The sequence below is a fragment of the Mugil cephalus genome, chromosome 22, assembly GCF_022458985.1.
Source record: "Mugil cephalus isolate CIBA_MC_2020 chromosome 22, CIBA_Mcephalus_1.1, whole genome shotgun sequence".
In the NCBI taxonomy this organism is placed as follows: domain Eukaryota; kingdom Metazoa; phylum Chordata; class Actinopteri; order Mugiliformes; family Mugilidae; genus Mugil; species Mugil cephalus.
Genome location: NC_061791.1, coordinates 17120821 through 17144115, shown reverse-complemented (window position 1 = coordinate 17144115; position 23295 = coordinate 17120821). Strand labels below are relative to the sequence as shown.

Here is a 23295-nt window from a genome sequence, read left to right as displayed (position 1 = left end):
GAAAACGCCAGTATCATTACAAAATACAGCATAATATGCTGCATTGTTCCCTGTGAGTCTCAGATTGTGCCACAATTTCAATTCCACGAAAAAAAGAAAAAAAAAAACTGTCATGCAGACTGTAAAAGCCACGAATGCCATTACTGACGATGCGCGGAACCTTCCAGTATCATCAACAGTACGTGGCCTCATGAAAACATTTCGTGGTGAACATTACCGCCACCAAATGTCAGTTGGTGGAATAGCAGGGAATTGTGTGCAAGATGGACCACTAAGTCCTGCAATAATTTCAACTTCACAAAGATCCAAATATTCACTTTGTACAGTATATACCCCTGTGCCAAGCAAAGGCCACACATACTCCGCATGTACGTATATTGGAACACCATATACACTGATATTTTTTAGTGTCTCTCCTATTCTCTTATTCAACATACTTCTAATTGTTACAGTTGTAGCTCATTTTTACTCTACTTTTGATAAATTCTCTCTTGATGTTAACTCTGTGTGCTGCTGCGTGGTGCAGTGTGGTGTGGTGTTGTATCATATCGTATCATGTTGTGTCGTGTAGTATCGTGACATATCATATCATATCGTGTCCTACGTGTCATGCTCTGCTTCTAATTATTACCATTTTTACATTCAGTATGTACTTATTTTTTTATTCTGCTTTTGATGTTAAGATTTATGGGTCTTTATGGGTCAACAAGTCCATTTATACAGTGGTTCTCCACTGTCCCAGTAAGTGTTATTTCCCAAACACATATATTTATGAACCTCAGACTGAGCTTGAGCATGGGTCCAAGTCCATCTCAGAGGAACTTACCACCATGTTCTTGATCAACGAGAATGTAACTGGTGTCAATGAGCACATAAACCACAGCTGAGAGTGCTTCAGTGCTAATGCATGCTGTAAAAATCTCTCTAAATATGCCAGAACATCCTTGCTAATGATGCTTTTGGTCTTACATGAAGTCCAATGTCGCATCGAAAGGAAATGGACGGAATTTGTTTTTTGTTTTGTTTTTTGCAAACACTTTTAGCTCCATTCACAATTATGAGTACAAAAAAAAAAAAAAAAGAAGAAGAAGAAAAAGATGATCCCACTAACCACAGGCCCTTGGAATGAATTAGACAAAAATCCCAGTGGGAGAAAGCTGAGCTGATTAAATGTTGCTTTCCTAATTGAGAGAGCCAGGCTAATTTACGATGAATCCCAGATCCTTTTCCTGTGCAGCATGAGGGGAAGTCATTAATAAACCCTGCATGTCTAATTAGAAGTTATGATTAGAGGAGGTGGTTTATTTCACCAGAATACCTCAGAGAAGTTTCCAGAATGGCCATGGGTCTGAATCAAGGGGGGAGTATGTATTATGGTTTGATCTTTAATGCTCACTCTTTTTAATTATTCTCTCCGTTTGGTTTAGTAAATCTACAGAATTTAACACATTAAATAAACAACGGCAATTTCTAATTTCATACATGCTGTAGAAGCGAGCCAGAGCCATCCAGTTAACACCGTCGGCTTCTTTTATCTTGCTACTTTGGCGTGACTGTGATCCAGTGGCGCCATCTGCAGGTTACAGCTGGTACTTCATCACCTCAGTTTGAAAGCTTCTCGAGGGATTTTGATGACTAAAATGACATAATTATTAAATTGTGGGAGTTTTTCTAAAAATATAAGCTGAAACAAGGCCTCCAAACTCACTAGATCCCACTGATCAGTGGGATGCCCTGGAACAACCTGATCTGCAGAGGCTTCGCCCCATAACATGCCTGATCAGTGTGAATCTGGGTAAAGCCTCAGACTATCTGCTCATTCTTAGGGTCAAATTAGGTAATAAAAACAGCTTAAAGGGAAATTAGGTCTGGTCTTTTATGTAACACGTCAGGGTGTCCTTTTTAGATTGAAGGTGACACAGCCTGGTTCTCACTCCAGGACTGGTAAAACAACATTTAGAGTTATAACTATGAGGAAAAGAATTAACAACTAGTATGCTCACATGTATTACAAGAATCAAACGTGGCATCCTGCAGGCAGTAAAACAGGACGTTGTGTCCTTACTTTTCTTTGTTGGTACAATCTAGAGTGAGCGCAGACAGATGATGACATAGTACTACATACTATGATGTAATCAGGACAATGCTCAGAACTGGGGTACTAGCGCTCATTCAGGAGTGGCCTGGGAGTAGTGGCGACTGCAGTGAGTCAGCACGCACATGTGGGATGCAGCCTGCAGAGCTTTTGCTTTCCAGGATGTCAGAACGACCGGTCCGTTTGACTTACGCGGAGCCATTAAGGGTTTTTCTAATGAAATGATGCCAGAGAGCCATGTCAGTGAGCCAGCATGCACAGTTTCCTGCCTGTAAACAGAGCAGATAGTTAAATTCAGACATCAATCATTTTGTGAAGTGCCTTGAGACAATTGGTATTGATATCGACACTATATAAATTAAATTAAAAAATAAGGCCAATAATAACAAATTTAAATTCAAATGCATCAAATATGAAATTAATTTGAAACTTTACATTATGTTATTTAGACCAGTTTATTCATTATTGTGATGTGAAAAAAAAATATCTACAGAATAAAAGTATTGTTGTTATTGAAAAAATAAAAAAATATCCGTCTGCTTGGATGTTGCCCCCTTTTCGTTCTTTTATTAATTAAACCATGGTCCATATACACTACCAGTCAAAAATTTGAATACACCTTGTCATTCAGTCCAGTGAGGTGTGTTCAAACGTGTGTTGGCAAAAAAAAAAATAAAAATAAATCTTACCGACAAAGAGAAAAGAGATTTCCAGAAAGTAATGGCCATTAATTAATAACATGTGGTGTAAAATAAGCGACTGCGTCTCCTCCCACTTTAAAGAGGCTGACCTAATTCATCAGAGGTCCAGACAATTAGTGCTAGTAGTCTCACAATTAGTGAAATGAAAACTCACCTGAGTCTAGTTAATGAGTCCCATGTGACTGCAGCCTGTCGGGAAGGAAACACAAGGAAGTTCCCAGCTGATAACATACATGGAACAGGGGAAACAGCTCGCGTTGCTTTGTTTGCGCCTTGTCTGACAAGAAATTGTTTAAACAGGTTTCAAAATGTAAAAGGTGACAAGTGGTCAGTGTTTGAATTCTTCCAATTCGATAGGAGGGTTTAGATAAGTTCTAATTCAGTTCTTGTTTGTGGAGCTACTTGTGTGCAAGTTAAATATACAATCCCTGTAACTCCTGTTTACACTTACCCGGTCTGCACTTTATCCACTTTATTCATAGTTATGTTTACACCCTTTATGGAAAGTTTCAAACATTTATAGCACTTTTTCCGACAGTGTGTATTGTTCTATTTGCGTCTTGTTTTCCATGTCATGCTGCCTTAAATTGACCCCTGGGGACAATCTGCCTTGAACAGGGATTTTTGGCATCTGGGTGCGCAAGTATTGGAAAGAGGTAAATTCACTGAATTTCCCTGAACGCAGCATTCACTTAAATCTCAGCAATGGTCTCTCAAAGTCAGAAATCCAACCATTTGTGTGGTTATCTAAAACACGATTTAGCCTAAAATTATATTACACTGGTTAAAAGACCAGAAGACCAACTACTTTTTTTTTTTCTCTCCGTTCATTTTATTTTCTAGTAAGACAAGTCGAGTTCGTTCCTTCAGCCCCCACGTGAAACATTCAAGACAGACGTGAAACGACGTGCAAAGGGATATGAATATAAAACATTTATCTCGATAAATTAAGGCAAAGATTGTGGTTTCTGGGTCATGGCGACAAACTGCCAGAACTTAGGAGTAAAAACAATGAAATAAAAGTCACATCTTTCTTCAGAAGTAGTATCATTACACAGTATTACCACACAGTTAATGACATCTCACAGGGCATTGGGCTAGAGAGCCACATTTGAACACATCAGCATTTGACCTACCATCGCAAGTTCAATTCAGTTTCTTTATATTGTGTCAATAACAATAAAAATTGTCTCAAGACGCTTTGTGCAATGTTAATATGTACTGACATTAGTGGCTTCATGAATGAATGATGACAACAACTTGATAACATGTAAGCCTCAATCTCAATTTTTCCAAATGAATAATAACAATACAAAATAATAATATAAGGCAAAGCGATAACTGGTTTCTAACAAACAGACACTAATCTTAAATGAAAGTTATGTAACAGTGTAGAATGAGAGAATGACAGATCGTGGGTTTCTGGCTGATCAAATGATTGTCATTTCCCTCTTCAATAAATAAATTAATTCACATCATGCAGTCAGTATGCACTCACACATAAAAAAAAGTTAAAAAAAAAAAAAATCAAACATGCACAGCCATGCTTTGACATATAAACGACATGCCACAGGAGTTCTACAATATAGCTCGTCATATCCTGCAGTCTAAGTAGCATCCAGCAGCAGCACTCATGTCAGTTAGGATCTGGGACAGGAATATATTCAAAAGTTAAAAAATAAAAACAAATCAAAAGAACAGGGACATTTCATAAAACTATCAGGCTTTTCTCAAACCTAGTGTAGCATAGGTAACTTCCTGGCACTGGGTCCTGCTATTCCAACATCAACCCGAGGGTGGCAGCACCTGGTAAAGAAGAGCTAACATGCAACAGCCAAAGCTCAGCCCTCAAACTCTCAGCTCATATCATGTGGTATTTATCTCAACGGTGAAGTCAGCAGCAGACGTTTTGACTTGACATAGCAGGATGAGACACAATATGCGGCTATTGTGGACATTAACACAGCAGCCTACGTTGGACGGTTTGTCCGTTGGGAGGGAAACGCAAACACACACTGAATCAACCTCCTGGCAAACACGTGTTCAGCCTTCGGCACTGGAGCAAAATGTAAATCGTGGCAAGTGAACGAAGATCTGAAAAATGTGCAGATTAGTGACTTACAACAGAATAAGGAAGAACGTTGCTGGCTCTATTTTCACGCCCGCAGACATAAGGACAAAGACTAGTGGTGGAAGAAGGCTTCAGAACAGAGGACAGGAGAGCTGGTGGTTAAATAACATGTGGGATGTGTGCTGGCTTTACGCCGTGTACACATGTTCGCTCTGTGGGGGATGAAGCGACAGAATGTCTCAAATCAGAAAATAACCTAAGACAAGAAGCTAACCTGGAGGCTGTGTGGATAACACCTTTACCTTGTAGTTGTCTTTTATTTATGAACTCTCTTCATATTGACAGAAATAATATTATATATATTGTCATTTAAATCTGCCTAATCACACTTTACCAGTCTCCTGACACATGGTACTCCGAGCTAAAACACAAGAAGAGCCCTCGCACAACACAAACAGAGCTGTATGTGTTGACTATTCGCTTTCTTTATGAAATGAATGAGTGTTTTGGAATGAAAGCCTTTTGAGTAATAAATATTCGATAGTAATTCGTCACGTTTCTGTACGGTGCAGGAGTCCTGCTGTCAGTTCATTCAGGCCTGTTGCGTCGCCTGAGGCCGGAGGCAGACTGCTCCACTCCGGCCTTCTCAATGTTTGTCTCGCACAAGTCCTCTAGGGAGGGGATGGGCTCAGAGTTCTCCCAGCCTTCTTTATCCTCTTCTGCTCTATCTACCTCCTCCTCCTCCTCCTTCTCCACCTCCACCTCCCCCTGCCCCTCCTCTGCATCCCCATCCTCTTCTTCTCCTACCGATTCTTCTGGTCTAAGCTCCTTCATGTCTTCACCTTCTGCTTCGGCGTCGTCTTTTACATCTAATCGCTTTTCGTACACTTTTTCACAAGTTTTTTCAGAGGGCTGCTTGTCCGCCGCCGCCGAGGCGTCGCTGGCCCCGAGGGACTCGATGAGGTCGTCCAGGTTGCGCTCACAGGTTGCCTCTGAAAGACAACACATAATATATTAATATCAACGCTAGAATAACACAGTACAAATTAAATAAGGTAATTCAATCTAAAAAATAAAAGCCTGATATGGACAAACACATCACACTCCAAAAATACTAAGATCTATTACAGAGCACTTCAACTGTTGTAAAGTAACCAACAGTAAACATGTGTTTCAAGATAAAGGCATATTACAGATATGTGGAATTTTACTCTCCAAACATCTGATAGCTTTTTATGTTTGAGACAACCATACAAGAAGTAAAGCCGGTTCATCCAGAACTCAGTGTAAGAAGGAAAAGGGCACATAACAGGAACATAAAACATGCTGTATCCCATGTAACGCTCATGCAGTCTCATGAGGGATGTCTGGTTTTCATCGTCATCACAGCCCTGCCTTTCCTCTGTGGGTTTCTCTGCACAAACCAATCTAATTATACCCGGTCTCAGGTTACCGCTGGCTTTCAGTGAAAAACATGTTTTATCAGATGCTGCTCGCAGGTTGTACAAATGTGGCTTCAACCACATTTATGAGTGTAAAACTAGATGCAAAACACCTTTCACAGCTGTTTCACAGCACGGCTGCTCAAATTGAATTTCAAATTGTGGTTCATCGCAACAATGATGCCGCACAGCCATGGTTTGGGAGTCGTGACTGCGGTGTGAAGCATGGCTCGGTTTTCAATCTCTTGCCGTCAACATCCGAAATAAAAGACAACAACGGCTGAGACTATTGTGTTACACCTGATGAAGGAAATATTTCTATCTAGGTTTGAGGAACATGGCCCAGTGTGAACACAGTCAAAGGAAGTCCATCAGCCCACCGTTCATGTTCAGGGGCGGACAGTCCATCCCTCGCTTCTTCATTAGGTACCGGATGGTCTGGAGCTGAGACATGATCTCGTTCTTCTGATCTTGGGCCACCGACTTCACACTGTAGGGAAATGAGAACAGGAAACTATGTGAGGGCAAACTGATCTCTGAGGAGCTACACTCTGAGCTTGGGTTAAAGAGAAGGAAACGGTTTCACGTGATTAAAAACTGGGAATTCATGACCCTGTAGAGACTTGATGTTAACATTCTGAGTGCATCTTGTGTGGGGGAAATTTCAATGGAGACTTTTTGAGTTTACAGCTGGTTGTTAATAAAGGTGTTCCAGTGTGATGCCGTCCAACATAAAATGACAAGACATTTTAAACATTACAGCCCAGCTGACTCACATATGGAAGACATTAAGGTGAAGAACAATCAGTCAGTGAAAAGACACAGCAAGATCCAACCAGTCTAATAGAACAGCACGTACTATGTGCTAGTAGCTTGACGTCAAGTCTTTCATCGAGCAGTATGAAGATCTAAATATGATAACAAGGAAGCCTCTAACAATCACAGTGTTCTAAATATGTTCAACGAATTAACCAAAAAAGCCACATGGTGTGATCCAAACAATGGGTGGACGTGTCTATGTGTAGAGTTACTATCAAGTATTGTGTGAGAAAAAATTAGCATCTGGAAATACAGCCATGCAAAAATACATTTGTTTTTACTTCGCCAGTACAAGTTTGTAAAATTAGCTTTTAGTTAGCCCTGTTTGGCAGTCATACAGCTAGCACTGGGTGACTTTGACACAGAAGACACTTATAAATGTAATGATTCTCAGACAAAGTCTTAAAAGTTAAAAGGAGTCATGTGCTTTCATGTAGCTTTATGAATGTTTATATGAATATTTATTTGTGTGTTCCAGTAGATCTGAGCGGGGATCATTTTTCTGAACCAAACCTGTGTAAACAAAGTCAGACACGCTTTGGTGAACACCAAGGGACCAGTGTGTGCGAAGTCATGACTCACCAGTTAGTGAGTGGGTCCAGCTGCGTGAGGATGGAATTGAGCATCCTTTCTGTCTGCGCCAGCCTTTGTTCCAGCTCATTCAACTGGTTCTCTGCGCGAAAGCAAACACGTGCACAACAGATAATTAAAAACTCCATTACTCATGATATTCATATACTATATACACACACACACGAGACAAAATGCACACATTCAACACATGATACACACCTGCCTCCGCTGATTTTTTGGCCCCTTTTGCAAATTTGTCCTTTTGTGCCTTGTCATCTGCAGATTTGATCTGTGATGGGAGGAAAAACAAACATAATTATATTACACATTAAAGTTACAGATTTGATCCATTTGGGGGTGCAGGTATGTTTAGTTACCTTCAAAAACTTGTAGGCTGCAAACACACCTACTCCGATGGCATAGAGAGGCATCAGCGTGAACACATAGCCCTTATTGCTGTTGGATTTGTACTTGTCACTCTTCAGCTCTTGCTCCATGCGTTTTTTAATTTGTTGCACGTTGTCAGGGTTCTTATGTGAGCTGGGGGCGTTCATGTTGATGTTCTGACCTCTAACTGCACCCGGGCCTGGACCTGCAGCAACAAAAACAATGTCATGGAAGAAGAGAGCGGAGCCTACAGCCATGCCATGTCGACATTAACTTCCCTAGTATTTCACAGTTGATATGACAGAGGAACAATGTAAACTACGAGATTTAGAGGGGGTTGTGGCTCAGTAGGTAGAGCAGGGTGTAGCGAGACTTCAATCCCCAGAATCCCCCAGTCCCTGAGCAACACACTGAACCACCAGTTGCCCTTAGTACCTTGTGTGTGAATGTGTGAGCGAATAGGTGGATGTGTCTGTGACTATAAAAGCGCTTTCAGTTCCAATAGGTAGAAAATGCTACATAAAACCAAGACCATTAGTGTATTAGTCCAACCTCTTATTAGTGCGTTATCTTTGAGGCTCCAGTACCACAAATTTGTGACTTCTAACTCTTCATGACTAACCTGGGATCAAACTGAAAACCTGTCACCCTGACTTTTGATCAGGTAACTGGAAATACACAAGTACTCACCATATACCGTACCATGTATTTAGAGCTGCTCTACTGTGACTGTGTAGCAGAGAGAGTACTACAAACTAATCCAGGAAAGGAATGGGGGGAATATAGGAGACAAATAAAACATAATAATAAATAAAACAAAAAATTAACTTCAACAAAAGCAGCATGGATGAGAATGGAGAGAAGAGTAAAAGTAAAAAAGGAACAAAATGTAGGTTTTGGGGGAAAAATAACATGTAAAAAGGAAACCAATTACTTATGTTAAAGTAATAGAAGAAAAATTACCCAAGTTACCAAAACCAGTTGAATCCCTCATCTATTGTTCAACATGAAGGGCTCCAGAAACACACTAAACTGAACTGAAATGGACTCATTTGCAAAGGACACACAAACTATTTAAAGTTTGAAAGTGGTTAGATATATATAGCTCTGAACTGATGAGAATCATTATAAACCGATTATAAAGTGGTTGTGTTTTCCTTTTTATATATGCCTTTTGTAGCACAGGCACCGAGTTAACGAGTCTAACCTTACTAATTATTAATCCCATAAACCTTAAAATGACAAGTTGAAAATACCATTTACTCCACTGTCTGGTGCTCAACTGTAATTTTGATATAACCTACGCTACAAACTGAACCACAGACTCGTGTTCATGCTAGGTGTGAACAAGGCCATGGATTCCTCACTTCCTTCCTTTCTGATGATGTCAGACAGTTGTTGCTTTTTGAGTCATAGTCCATCACTGCAGCTCAGGCTGAAAATAAAAACTCAGCCTATTGTCCTGTTACTCAGAACAGCTAAGAATACTTGCTTTGTTACACTTATGTTATGAAGTCCACAAGTAGGACTCAGACAATAAACTGTGGCTGTGAAAGGATGGAGATAGTCATACTGCTGCTGTTCAAACCATGACTTGGATTATTGGTATTAACGGGCCTAACGTGTGCCAAAAGAGCGTTCCCCCACACCCATACTCCAGCAGCAGCAGCAGCCTGGACTTAAGACAAAAGGCAGCTTCTGAGGCTGCGGCCTAAGCAGAAAGTGAAATTGATTAGAACAGGGCGTTTCTGCCGTCTACCTCTCACTAGGTTTCAGAGTGAACTCTAGAGACCACTGTGGTAGAAGTCCTTGTAGATCCTCAGTTTAAGAAATACTCAAGCCAGTCCATCTACTACCAATAACCATAAAATGGTCTTGGTCTGAACATTAAGATGTGTAGTTGCATAATTTTATACAATGCACTATCACCACATGACTGGCTGCATGGATAATTGCATGAAAGATAGCTAGCGGACACATCTTTTACGTGAGAGCTCAAATCTCTTCGCAAAACTGAAGCAATTCCATCTGCTTTTGTTTTAAATACCCAAATATTCATAAATATCTAAAATTTTTGGACACACATTCACATTAGATCATGTTTGTTTATTCTTATTATTTTCCACATTAAATAAAACCTGGAATTGAGTCTGGTTACACAGCTCACATCCTCTGTGTACAACAAGGGCAGCTGCTTCTCGCAATGTAAATGACAAATGTAAGCGGCATTTCCATTTCTTTCACCATCAGACTACACATACTGTGCTGAATTAATAGAAAGCATGAAGGACACATTCTTAATAAATCACTCTCAGCAGAATCTCATAATCTGCCTCACTTATTTCACAATGACACACACATCAGATTTGCTTTCAAATCTTCCCCATCATATTATGTAGCGATCATTAGTAAAGATCATCTGTAAATGGTTTAAAAGGCTTAGAGAGGAAAAGGCAGCACTTGGTTTGATGCAGCACAAATCCCTGCTAATGGAAATGTGAAAGAATTGGCATGTGAAAATAAGATTGAAGGAGGTTGTGAATCGAGATTAGCAAAAAAAGATTAATCATGCAGTACATATGTTTGCCAGACAAAAATGACCAAACATGTGCTCTGATCTTCAAAAAAAATCACATGGTCTGACTTTGACATTTTATAAACTATTCTGACAAAAGAAATGTGAACAGTTTAAGGTCATCTGTAAGTATGTATTTCATTTTTTTTATTATTCCACTTCCCTGTAACTTCAGAGAGGTGGTCAGTTTGTCTCATGTTACTATCAATAAGGTTTCTCTAAGTTTGACAACAGGCAACAGATGACTCACAGCTGAAGGAGTGCAGCTGGCAGAGGGGAACAAACTCAAGACAGATATGACCCTTCCTCTTTGCAAAGGACTGAGAATGCAAAAGCTATTTGCACAGGATTAGTTTTACCTGGGGATGTCACACCCTCCCCCCCGAAGGTTCTTAGTCATTCAGGTCATAGTATGTCTTAAAAAAACAAGTTAAAACAACAGCAGTTCGACTTTTAGGGCTTCTTGAAGTGTTTTGCCACTCATCCAAATAGCTTGTTCAGTTTAAAACCCTGGTTAGGAGATAGGATGAGAAATGCCTTTGATTGGTTAAATGTGCCATGTCTAAAACCAAATATGAAAAATACTCAATAAATAAAAACAAACTAAAGACAGACCACATAAAATCCCAAGATGTCATAATAACGTAAGATGTGAATACGATAAGTTGGTAAACACGAGTGCAGAGTGCAGAGCAAGTTTTTAACTCGTCAGCCTGACAGCCCACAGGTAAAATAACAATTCATAGGCGGAGACTGTTCAACCTGTTAACACTGATGTGTTCCTTGTTTGTTTGTTTTTTGGTGTCGAGGAACAAGTTGTTTGCAGTACAAACAGCTTTAGGGTTTCATCTCTGCCACAGATTAGTCCAAACAAGGTTGGGGACATCTGCAAACTTACAGCAAATTTACATCTGCAGCTCTGTAAGTACAGAGTGTACAGTAGAGCACTTAGCAAACAATCAGCAAAACACATCCTGACATATGAGTTGAGACTGGAGTATCTGGTCAATAATGGGTTGCTAAGTTCCATTCATTAGGAAAGAAAACAGGATCAGACTTCTCCGACCACAGATCAGTATCTGGCCTTGAACAGACCCTAGTCCAGGTGTACCAAATGAAGTGGTGAGTTTCAGGTAGACAGCCCCCCCCCCCCCCCCCAACGAACCCCTAGTGTTTTAAAACTGAAGAAATGACCTTGTTGCACCTTCTATTTTGGAAAAGATAGATACATTAAATATGAAAATAGATTCCTGGTCTCAAAAGTTAGCCGGTATCGACGTAAAATTAGTCTAAAACTAGAAAGCATAACCTGACATCATCTAATGTGCAGTTCATGATTCCGCAACATTTGACACAGACGCTCCAGTGTTATCATAGACAACTACGCAGAGACTAGCGCTGTAGCTGACGTGTCCATCTACCCAAACATATAAAGCCTAATTTAGAGTACTGTGCTGCCATACACACGGACTCAACGTCGGTCTGAGTCATTTATACATGTGTGCCTATCGTGTGACGGTTCAGGTTAATTTTTGTTTCCAATTTCTGCTTGACTTTCAACAATAGCGACTGAAACCTTTGCATTAAAGTGCCTGTATCTCCAAACCTCCTCAGTTAACCTTAACGGTTCCTTATTGATCCAGAACAATGACTTCGAAAATCGCAGAGATGGAGAAGCAGAAGAAAATATGAAAGCGGGAACATACAAACCGACCAATCACAGCTGTTGCGCTCTGCGTCACCACAGTGCGTTTTTTTGTGTAGAGTTTTGGATCAGTAAATAATCAGTAAGGTCAACTGAGGTTTCCTGATAGATGGACATTTGTTAGACTCGTATTCGGCTGAAGTTTCATCTACCATTCTGGAAACTGAAGCAGGAGGTAGAAACAGAAATTCACCCTACAGGCAAGAAAAAAACAGCGACATCTATCTTTTAGGTGTTGTGGTTACACAGCGAGCCAGATTGATCAGGCACAAGTATAAATGTCTTAAACGACGTAAGCTCAGTGCGTAGGTCATCGCAGTACTATATATTCGCCTTTAATGCAAATTTTCAGGTTAATGTTTGCAGATACTGACTTTAGTGTCCTATATGACTTGAATTGTATGATGCAACTATTAATTAGAATAGGGTGTATCTCAAATACACTGGAATTAAATAGTAAAGTGGTAAATATACATTTCAGTCGGCTGTCACGACTTTTACTTTGGGAAAACTAGCCAGTGCACGCGACGGTTAACGCAGACTGGTAACTGGTGAGCTCGAGGCTAATAATGGCACACACTGAACACGAAGAGTATATTTGCCAAGGCACAATAAACATGTCCTTTACCTTTTCTGGTGTAACGGTTGTCGAATTTGGTTTCTTTCGCCGAGGTCCCGCCGCCGACGCCGAGCAACCTCGGCAGGACGACAAACGTAAACAGCACGGCCGTGAAAGCCAGGGCGACTTGTTGTGATGTAGACAGCACCATCCTCCCGCGAAGAGGCCGAATGCCCACTGCTGAAAGCTAAGTGAGACAGGAACCCGAATAGAAACACTGTACTGTCAGTCCAGCGTGCAGAGAAACTATTGAAGCCAGGTTGTTCGGCCCCAAAATACTACTGCGCTCTGCTTTGATAACACAGCAGGGCTTCCGGAAAGTGCAACTTCAGAATAAAAGCTTTACTTTGAAAACGTCCAAAAATGAAACGCTATGTAGAAATTTCATCTTTATTGTTATATTCTGACCTGCCCAGAACATAGAATCGCCACTAAATATATTATGGAAAAATTATAATATATATATATATATATATATATATAGGCAAAGTAATGAGAAACTAAAGGAAACAGATAAATCGTGAATAGAGACGTCATAATAAAAGAACAGACAATAAAAAGCCACAAATTTACTGTCGTATACAGTCCCGTTTACTCATCCACTGGATAGATCAGTTAACAATAGCTTTGATTGCAGGCCTGCCTTTTTGCCTAATGTCATCGTACGGCTGGCCGAGGCGGCCTGCCTGCAGTGAATGTCATTTGTAAGTACTGGGTGTGCTATATAATGCTTTGAGATTATTAGCTAAAGAAATTATCTTTAAAAAAAAAAAAAGTGATTTTATTTCGAAGGTTAAATACTTAGACATCCGGAACAACGTTTTCTCTTGTTATAGCCTCTTTATTTGCAGTAACATACCAATGATTCAGCTCGACTGCCCCCTGCTCAATGAACAAAATTGACAGGGGCGAGGCGCTTGGAGCCAGAGGGGCGTAAGTGGCATTTTTGGCGAATATGAGTACCATATATCGAAATAAAGGTCTCGATGAGCTCTGTCCAATGGTGCCAGAAATACCTGTCTGAGATCAAATTGTATTGAATAAACCAACAATGGCCGACAAAATTGCACAACACCCTTGTGAGAGTGGCATGTGGCCTGGACTTGAAGTCTTTCTCCATTGACGTACTCAAAAACAAAACTAAAGATGAGGAGGGACAAGCACTGCATTGGGAGAAGATTAAATGGTTTCGCTACACAAAGGAAGATCTTCAAGTATGATTTCACCGACCCAACCTTCCATGAACTGAAGGCGGCAAAGCAGGCAACCAGGGGCACCAGAAGCACCCATTCCGTGTCCAAACCAAGCACAATGGGAGTATTCCTCACACATATGCAGAGTTCTGCAATGCTCTGACAGTGGACAGGGAGTAGAACTAAACAGACTAGTGAACCGAAAGCAAATAAGATGCAACATGATTTTTTGGATGTGGTCAATGAATAGACTCAGAGTAATTGAAATTGGTTGAACAAAAAATAAAAGTGAAATTAGTAAAAAGAACATGACAACTGTCTATTGTATACAGTATTTGAAAACAAAATGAATGAATATAATGAAATAAATTAAATAACTCATGAACTGCCAATCAGAAGTGTGTTTAGCAAGTTTATTGACTTTGATTGCTGTCTGTACTATTCAGCAGATGCGCAGAATGGAAAAATGAAATGAGAAAAAAAAATGAAAGACTTAAATTAAAATGAATCAGTTATTCAAGTGTTAATTCAAGTGTTAATTATTCAATCAATTCCCCTTTTTTGTTCAGCAGATACGCCCAAATATGTCCATAGAAGACTTGAAATGTTTGGTGCCAAAAAGGACTATCTGAGGTTTTTGCCATATTTATTTTTGATTTTAAAATGTTTTAGAACATGTTGAAGTTTAAGTTTATTACTTAACTATTCATTCATATAAGAATGTGGTTGTAATGTTGCGGTTTACGGTTAATAAATACAGTTGATTGAAGTGTGGTCAAAATTCAGTTTTGTCTCTCCTGTAAAGTTTGTCAAAAGTCACTTGCGCCCCTCTGGATCCAAGCCCACAAAATACTTACAATGCAAATATGCACAGGATCAACAAAACATTTGAAAGAGTATACATTCATATTGTCATGGTACACATTGGGACCTCATTTTAGGCAATGAGTGTTGAAGTGTCACTTCTGGGTCGTGCATTCTGTCCTTGCAGGGCCAACTTTCAAAAGCTGATTTCATTATAATCATAGTCTAAGCTTGATGATTTTGATTAAATCAAGCTATATAAATGGGGGCTTGTCTGGAAGTATTTTCTTTAGATGGCACTGTGATACATCAGGTGAAGAGGCAAATAGAAAAAGACACTGAAGAAAACTTGAATGTGATCCGACCCACGTGTATCTTCAATGTATCTTTTCAGATCTGCAAGATGACCCGACCTGCAGACTAACTGCAGTGCTTGTGGCTCGTGCATCACTACTGTACAGTTGCAACTCTATCGTGTAGACACAATACGATATACGCACTACCAGTCAAACATTTGGACACACCTTCTCTATCCATTCTTTGAGAAGTGTGTCCAAACTTTTTGACAGGTAGTGTACATGTATATGTCCAGAACATCTGCCAAACTGAAAACTGCTTCTGTCACAGTTTCTGCTGCACTTTCAGGAACACAATTTGGAATGATTACACACATATTTGTATGTGAGGACATTCTTCACACTTCCATTCAATAGCCCCTTACCCTAAATCTAACCATCATAACTAAGTCCCTAACGCAAACCCTTACGCAAAGCCTGATCTTAAAACCAGATCTTAACCCTGAATTATCAAATCTTTTTTAAATGCATATCATACATACATATCATCTGGTCATGTACAAAACGTCCGAAAAAAAATGAATTCGGTAGGTTTGTCAGCAACACCTCTCGAATTACACGTAAAAACTCAATATAACGCTTTTAAGGATTCTTTGTGTTTGAGTCTTTTTCAGTCACAAACACCCCACCAACTATTTAGATTTTGATCATTTTTAAGCAGAATTCCTGAAATTGTGATTGTTCCAGCCTCTTAAATTGGACCCTTTGCTGGTCACCATTGACTCACATTAAAATGATGGGCCAAACAAAACACTGAAATAGACAGAAAATGAATGAATCAAACAAAAAAAACTGCACATGAATCAACTGTAACAACACTATAAACCAAAATATTCTTCTCCTTGCTTTGAATTCTCAAACCAAGGAAAACATCTTTTTTTTTTTTTTTTTAATTTCAGGAGGACGTTATACATGTAGAACCCTCTTAATGAGATCTAAATGGGAAGGAAGAGGATTGTGGATAACCAGAGAATGCACTTACGTCAGGCGAGCTATGAAAGCACTCAACGGCTAGGGGAGGAACTTGATATGTTGCCGTGCTGATCGATAAACTGACAGCAGAAGCATTCATATTTTATGGTTAGAGATCACACCAATGTCAGTTAGTGCCTGTTGTAGACTGGCGTGATGATCAATGTAACAGCAGCTAGGAAGCATAACAGTTACATGAGGCTGTGTGGAGAAGGTGCTTCAGAGTTGGACTGAAGCCATGCTGTGTTCTGCACTTAAACCTTTTTTTTTGTTTGACTCATTGCAAAACATTAATTAATCAATGTCTCTTATCTCTTATCCTCTTACAGGGGAGGGTCACAGGGGTTCTGGAGCATATCCCAGCTGTCACTGGGTGTCATGCTGGATAGGTTGCCAGTATGTCGCAGGGCTAACACAGAGAGGGAGAATAGTCATTCACACTGATATGTACACCTACAGCCAGATTTGAATGACCAGTTAACCTAACAAGCATGTCTTTGGATGGTGGGAGGAAGCCGGAGTACCCAGAGAACACCTACGCAGGCACAGGGAGAACATGCAAAATCCAGCTGTCGGATTCAAACCAGGAGTGAATCTTATGCATAAGCCAATCACTCCAGATGATAAATGGTCCTTGTTGATGTGAGAGGTCAGAGGAGAATGGGCAGACTGGTTGGAGATGATAGAAACAACAGTAACCCAAATAACACTGGTTATAACCAAGGAATTCAGAATACCATCTCTGAACACACAACACGTCTAACCTTGAAGAAGATGGTCTACAGCAGCAGAAGACCACACCAGGTGCCACTCCTGTCGGCTAAGAACAGGAAACTGAGACTACAGTTCACACAGGCTCACCAACACTGGACAATAGAAGACTGGAAAAGCGTTGCCTGGGCTGATGAGTCTTGATTTCAGCTGCGACATTCGGATGTCAGGGTCAGAATTTGGTGTAAACCACATAAAAAAGCATCGATCCATCCTGTCTGGAACCAGCGGTTCAGGCTGCTGGTGGTGGTGTAATGGTGTGGGGGATATTTTCTTAGTACAAACTGAGCATGGTTTAAATGCCACAGCCTACCTGAGTATTGTTGCTGACCATGTCCATCCCTTTATGACCACAGTGTACCATCTTCTGACGGCTACTTCCAGCAGGATAATGCACCATGTCACAAAGCTCATATCATCTCAAACTGGTTTCTTGAACATGACAATGAGTTCACTGTACTCCAGTGACCTCCACAGTCACCAGATCTCAATCGTCTTTGGGATCAGACACAATATTAACAGAAGAAGTACATTGACAGAAGAAGTTAATAACACTGACCATCTTATGACAATACACCATTCTGCTGGGAAACCAGCAAGCATCTGTGGGATGCACTGGAACAAATCTGACCAACAGAATTTCACATGAATGTCTGTTGGACTTCAGTCCATTCAAAATGGAGGACAAGGACACATGGCTCTCTTTGTTCTCTAGACAAAGAAGGCCTTTGGACTCAATTTGGACTCCCGGCAGCCTTCACCCTTTCACACCTTGGTGTGAAACCTGTGTGTGACCCGATTGGTCACTGTATGGCCAAGACCTCTGAGGTCATCAAGCCAATTAAAGGGAGAGATGCTCCTCTCTCTTACTCCTACACTCTTACTCTGCTCTTTTGCCCCTCACTGGGAGTGGCTGCTACAGCTGTCCCACTTGCATGAGGCCTGTACAAAGCTGAGGCCTCCACTGGACTGGACCTTGGTAGCGGCGCAAGTGCCTAATAAAGAATTTAAGGACGGAACCAACTACCACGACACAAAGTCTGCTAGTTGAGTTAACAACCGAAGGAGCCACACAACAAAACAAAACAACCATTCAACTCTTTAAGGAGAACCAAGGACCTTCTTCAACGGAACAAGAACTACACAGCCAGGACAGCTGTAATTCATTCGACAAGGACAGCAACCATTAGACTTTGCAACCTCACAACAGCAGGACCAGCAAATCAGGACACTAACCACCATCTTTTCTTCTTGACTTGGTAACATAACTGGGCCTAGTTGGTTACCTCGCACATTACTTGACTAAGCATAGATAACTTCAACCTTGCCAATGTATGTAGAGATCGAATCAGTGAAATACTTGAGCTTGTTGTTGTCGTCTATAGTCTATAGTCATTTAACCTACAACTTTAATTTGTGACCTTGTGGTGAACAAAGGACACACCTTTGTTCCCCTCCCTCCACATCATATGCGGTTGGCCTAGAGGCCATCTTGGAGCCAAGTTGGTTGTAACCCTCTGTCTTAGGACAAAGTAATCACCCTCCATCTTGTTTCACTGTCTGAGGTCACACTTCACACATACAGACACATACAGACACACACGCACACATCCACATGTGTACATAGTGTATGTAGCTCACTTTAGTTTAATGTTTTGTTATTTCATTTTCGAGATGTGTGAAATAAACTTTCTTTGAAACTTTGCTTGTCTATTAATGTTGTATAAGAGTGAATATGCCAGCCTCTAGGTGCATTTAATGTTAATTAAATCCTATTAATATTTTGATAGTAATTATTAATATTTCGATATTCATATTTTACTAATTTGATAGCCAATAACCCACCTGAGTGCACCGTAAATAGCGCCCTCTACATTAAATAGAGCTTGACATTTATAGTGCATAACCTTGATCGGCAATGTACGTAAGAGGCAGTGTTCAATCCCCAACATAAATGGTGCTTCTGTGAGAGGCTTCATATTCTTCATATTCTTACTAGAATATATTTACACTACTGTTGTGGCAGAGCACAACAATGTCCAACACGATATAATGAGCGAGCCAGTCACTCTCTGACATAAAAATGCTCTGTTAAAGTATTCAAACAAATCAGTTCACATGCAGCGCACAAATGCATGCTAAAAAGGTCCTTTTATTGTACAGTGTGAACATGCCTGAGCCAAAATAAAATATGATGTATGACTGTAACTTATAGATATAGATATCTCAAATATAGCCCTGTTACATCCTGTTCCTCTTGAGTTTCCTGCAGCAGTTTAACAGAAGTTCCTGTAGCTAACGACGGCTCCTGTGCTGCCGCTCATAGCGTCTCATCCACTAAAGAATGGGGAGCACTGTGTTACTATGGGTTGGGGTTATGCCTTGGATTATCTCTCGTGTGTGCTCAGTCTCACTGCCAGAAATTAGCGACGAGAGCTTCATCAGCGAATGTGTGGAGGAACACAACAGAGCGCGGAGAGCTGTCAGTCCACCCGCGAGCGACATGCTGTACATGGTAGGAAAATATGGAAACTTTTTCATACCACAAAGAAGTGACAGGAACACAGCGGTACATGACTTCCAAACACTTGTTGAAGTTTTCAGATATTGTTCTCCGAGATGTCCACGTCTACGGTAAAGGGTTGGTCAGCATTCAGGGTTATCAGTGACTTTTAGTAACAATAAAAGTTAAGTACATTTTGAAAATGCAGTCTTTGGAGGGAATGAAGGGTAGAAATTAGTAACTGTATTCAAACATTATGTCGAGTTTTACCTTCCCATGTTCCAATCTAGCTTGCTCTAAAAGCTTTCCCCTCTTCATCAATAATGTATTGAAGTTAGTCCTTCTAAAGTGACTAAACCACAGTGATGAGGAATGGACAACGAACGTTCAATACAAAAAGAAGTACATCGAAAGAAACACACTCAAAGGACATAGTTAAGCATCTATTTGTGCGTTGTAAGACACTGTTATACGCCGATACTATACTGCCTAATACTATGAAGGTTTCCCCTTGTGCCTCCAAAACAGTCTGATGGCTGCTGCCATCAAGGAGTGTCAGTGCTATGAGGTGGGTGCTGCATGTCTAAGTAACATCCAGACGAATGCCAGGTCCAAACGTTTCCCAGCAGAACACTGTATTGTCACAAGATGGTCAGTGCTTCTACTGGCAGTGACTTTAAGTTGTGGCCAATTCGTATGCGTTTTTTCCTTGCTGGTGGGTGTAATCTCTTTAATGGAGGGCATAGATTTAGATTTTGTTACTTGTGGACATTGATAGTACATTTACCAAGAACATCTCAAACTGACTGGCCTGGATTTGGAACATGCAACTAGCTGCTACGCCGGGAGCATTTTCCTAACTTAATATCCATGCCCCATGTTCAGGCTGTTGAAAGGCAGAGGGATGTGAGCTGTGTGTTAGCAAGGGTAAGGGAGCAAGAAACATTTGGCGGCAAGGGGACAATTCCATTCTTTGCCATTAGAATATATATATTCTATATTTATATTTCATATAAAACCCATGGTCTTTTTGACATCTGGGTTAGCTGAGACTCTCAAACACTGAATTAACAAAAAATTACTTTCTGTTTGTACTCCAGACATGGGATGAGGGCTTGGCCATTACTGCAAGAGCGTGGGCAAAACGCTGCGTGTTCGAACACAACATTCACCTCAAAGATGCCCAACGCATGCACCCCAGTTTCCCTTCTGTAGGAGAAAACATATGGGTGGGCTACCCACCATCATCTTTTAGTGTAGCGGCTGCCATGTGGAGATGGGTGAACGAAAAAGAAAGTTACAGCTACAAAGCCAACTCTTGTACAGATGTGTGCGGCCACTACACACAGGTATGTGCACATTTTCTGTTTTTGCCAAAGTGCTTATTCTGTCTTTCACACGTGTTTCACACGTATGTCTGGTTTTTGACGTTGCCAGGTCGTGTGGGCAAGTAGCTACAAGGTTGGTTGCGCTGTCCAGCTGTGCCCCAACGGTGTGCGTCAATTTACTGCTGCAAAGGGGGCTATTTTCGTATGCAACTATGCCACAGCGTGAGTTCAACTCTTCACACCAGTAACTCTATTTGAAACTCTACCGAGAGCCAAATTTGAAAACGTGTGTTTGGGGTGTTTCATGATCGCGCAGTCATGATTTTGTGTGAAACAAGAGGAAAACAAAAAACAGGAAGTGGTTTACCGTTGTGAGTGTCGTTGGCAGTATTCTATGTTTTCGTTCAAATTCCAATGTAGTGACTAAACTATATTTGATAAGTCCAGCTTTATGCACAGTTGTCTGCATTAAAATAGACCACTGTTTGTTGCCCAAAAAACTATTCGGAAGATGAGTACCACACAATTTGTCTCGTTATCACAAACCCTCACACACACCGCTGAGTAAGGCTCAGTGCCACAAATGTCACAGGAAGATCAGAATGTGAGACGCAGTATGTCAGTTTTTCCCCCTTTGTGGCAAATGTGTTACTAAAATTGCATAAATTCACAGAATGAATAACTACAATATAAAAAAAGTAATTTAACTTAAATGTTCTCTGTTGCAGTGGTAATACAATTGGAAGGCAGCCATATAAATCTGAAGAGGCAGTCTGCTCTGGTTGCAAAGGCTATTGTGAAGACAAGCTGTGCCGTGAGTATTGATTTCCTTACTTTGTGTCACTAAAGTCTTTTAGTCGTTTATTCTTTTTAACCTCTACGAATTACTATTGATTATCACCAAATTCAGAAAACCATCGCAAAGGAACAGGGATCACTGTCAGCACTGTTTAGCCATTCACGTCTCTGCTCAACAGAGCAACTAAAAGCAGCAAAGCTTTGAAAAGCAGCTCTTTAATGTGTCTTAATATCTTTGCAGGTGACCAGGAACGAGATTTACGGAGACGTAAGCCAGAAACTAACACAATCTTTTAATATTTTAACTTTATAACTAGTAGTGCTGGTGTCCGGCTGTGTGGTAGTGAACAAGCAAACCATTTGTTTCACTGGGTGCGTGTGTGCGTTTCCAGGCTACAACTGGACACCAGACTGGGACACGGACGAGACACAGAAATGGGACCTGCGCTCGACACAGAACCAGGACCTGCGCTCGACACAGAACACAGACTCCAGCTACAGGAATATACTGATCATCAGGCCCATTGCCCTCATCTTCACCTTCATCACAGCGTACGCCGTCCGTTACCTTTACCCTGATGTCTTCTGCTATGAATAGAGCAGTTAGGACCTTGACAATATGGACCCCTCTTAGAGATCAACAAGTTTTTTTTTGTTGTTGTTGGTCTTTAGGTGGCTTATAGCAATGATGCAAAAAACTGCTTGAAACCTATGTATACGAAAACTACGAAACATGGCACCACCGTTACGGAAGTCACACTGGATGAGCAGATCCGATTGTTACCCTTGTTTCGTCAAGCACCAAAGGCCATTTAATGTAAAAATCATCTTTGCTGGGAAAAATTGTAAGTGGTTGACATGTCTCAAATCTCATCAGAGGTGAAAAAGTCAGCATGACCCTTTGCTGCAGACGGTGATTAACATGGAAGTGATTTAGCGTCTTTCAGTCAAATCTTACAATGATGTGGCCGAAGTATCAAACGGCAGAAAGACAGTGGTGGCTACTGGCTGGTTGAACACAGTCAAGAATTGAGCAGCACATTCCGTACGTCGTAAGCTTTGACTGCATATCCAACACTGCAATAGATAATGAAAATGGATACGACCGGTTGACACATCATTGCTTCAGATAAGAGACACAAAAAGAACTTCAAGCCAGACCAACTGTCACTTCGTGTCTTACCTTGTTGCTTCATATCACCGGCTGCCAGTAAAAATGTGTTGTAATTTGTTGCACTCTCGCTAGTACATCCTCCAAACCAGAGCTAAGAGGAAAGCCATTACATAGGCAAAGAGAAACCTGTATACGAAAAGATCACTTTTGCTTAGCAACGGCTGGCCTTCAGCAGATTGGTCCCTCCATATGAGCTGGGTTCTGCTCAAGGTTTCTTCCTGTTAAAGGGGAGTTTTTTCTTGCCACCGTCACCCTCAGGCTTGCTCTGGAGGTTGCAGGCTGGTTTTTGTGAAGTGTCCTGAGACGATTTGTATTGTTATTGCCGCTATATAAATAAAACTGAATCGAATTGAACTAAATGTCTTATTTAAGCCCCATTTTAAATTAGTCTGACGGTCAATGAATGTGG

The 23295-nt window shown here is 40.7% G+C and overlaps 2 protein-coding genes across 2 annotated transcripts; one reads left to right on the top strand and one right to left on the bottom strand.

Moving 5' to 3' along the window:
• Nucleotides 1-3604: 3604 nt before the first annotated feature.
• On the bottom strand, nt 3605-13289 carry ccdc107 (coiled-coil domain containing 107). Its single transcript, XM_047575940.1, has 6 exons — nt 12997-13289; nt 8079-8293; nt 7921-7990; nt 7711-7801; nt 6690-6799; nt 3605-5859 (listed from the first exon to the last, which is right to left on the bottom strand). The coding sequence occupies exons 1-6, from the start codon at nt 13136-13138 to the stop codon at nt 5456-5458; spliced, it is 1032 nt and encodes a 343-aa protein (XP_047431896.1). The 5' UTR covers nt 13139-13289; the 3' UTR covers nt 3605-5455.
• A 6073-nt stretch (nt 13290-19362) lies between these two features.
• glipr1a (GLI pathogenesis-related 1a) lies at nt 19363-23280 on the top strand. The gene is made up of 6 exons (XM_047575844.1): nt 19363-19598; nt 20687-20935; nt 21024-21136; nt 21643-21728; nt 21954-21980; nt 22105-23280. Exons 1-6 carry the CDS (start codon nt 19428-19430, stop codon nt 22308-22310), a joined length of 852 nt encoding a protein of 283 aa, XP_047431800.1. The 5' UTR covers nt 19363-19427; the 3' UTR covers nt 22311-23280.
• The last annotated feature ends 15 nt before the right edge of the window (nt 23281-23295 follow it).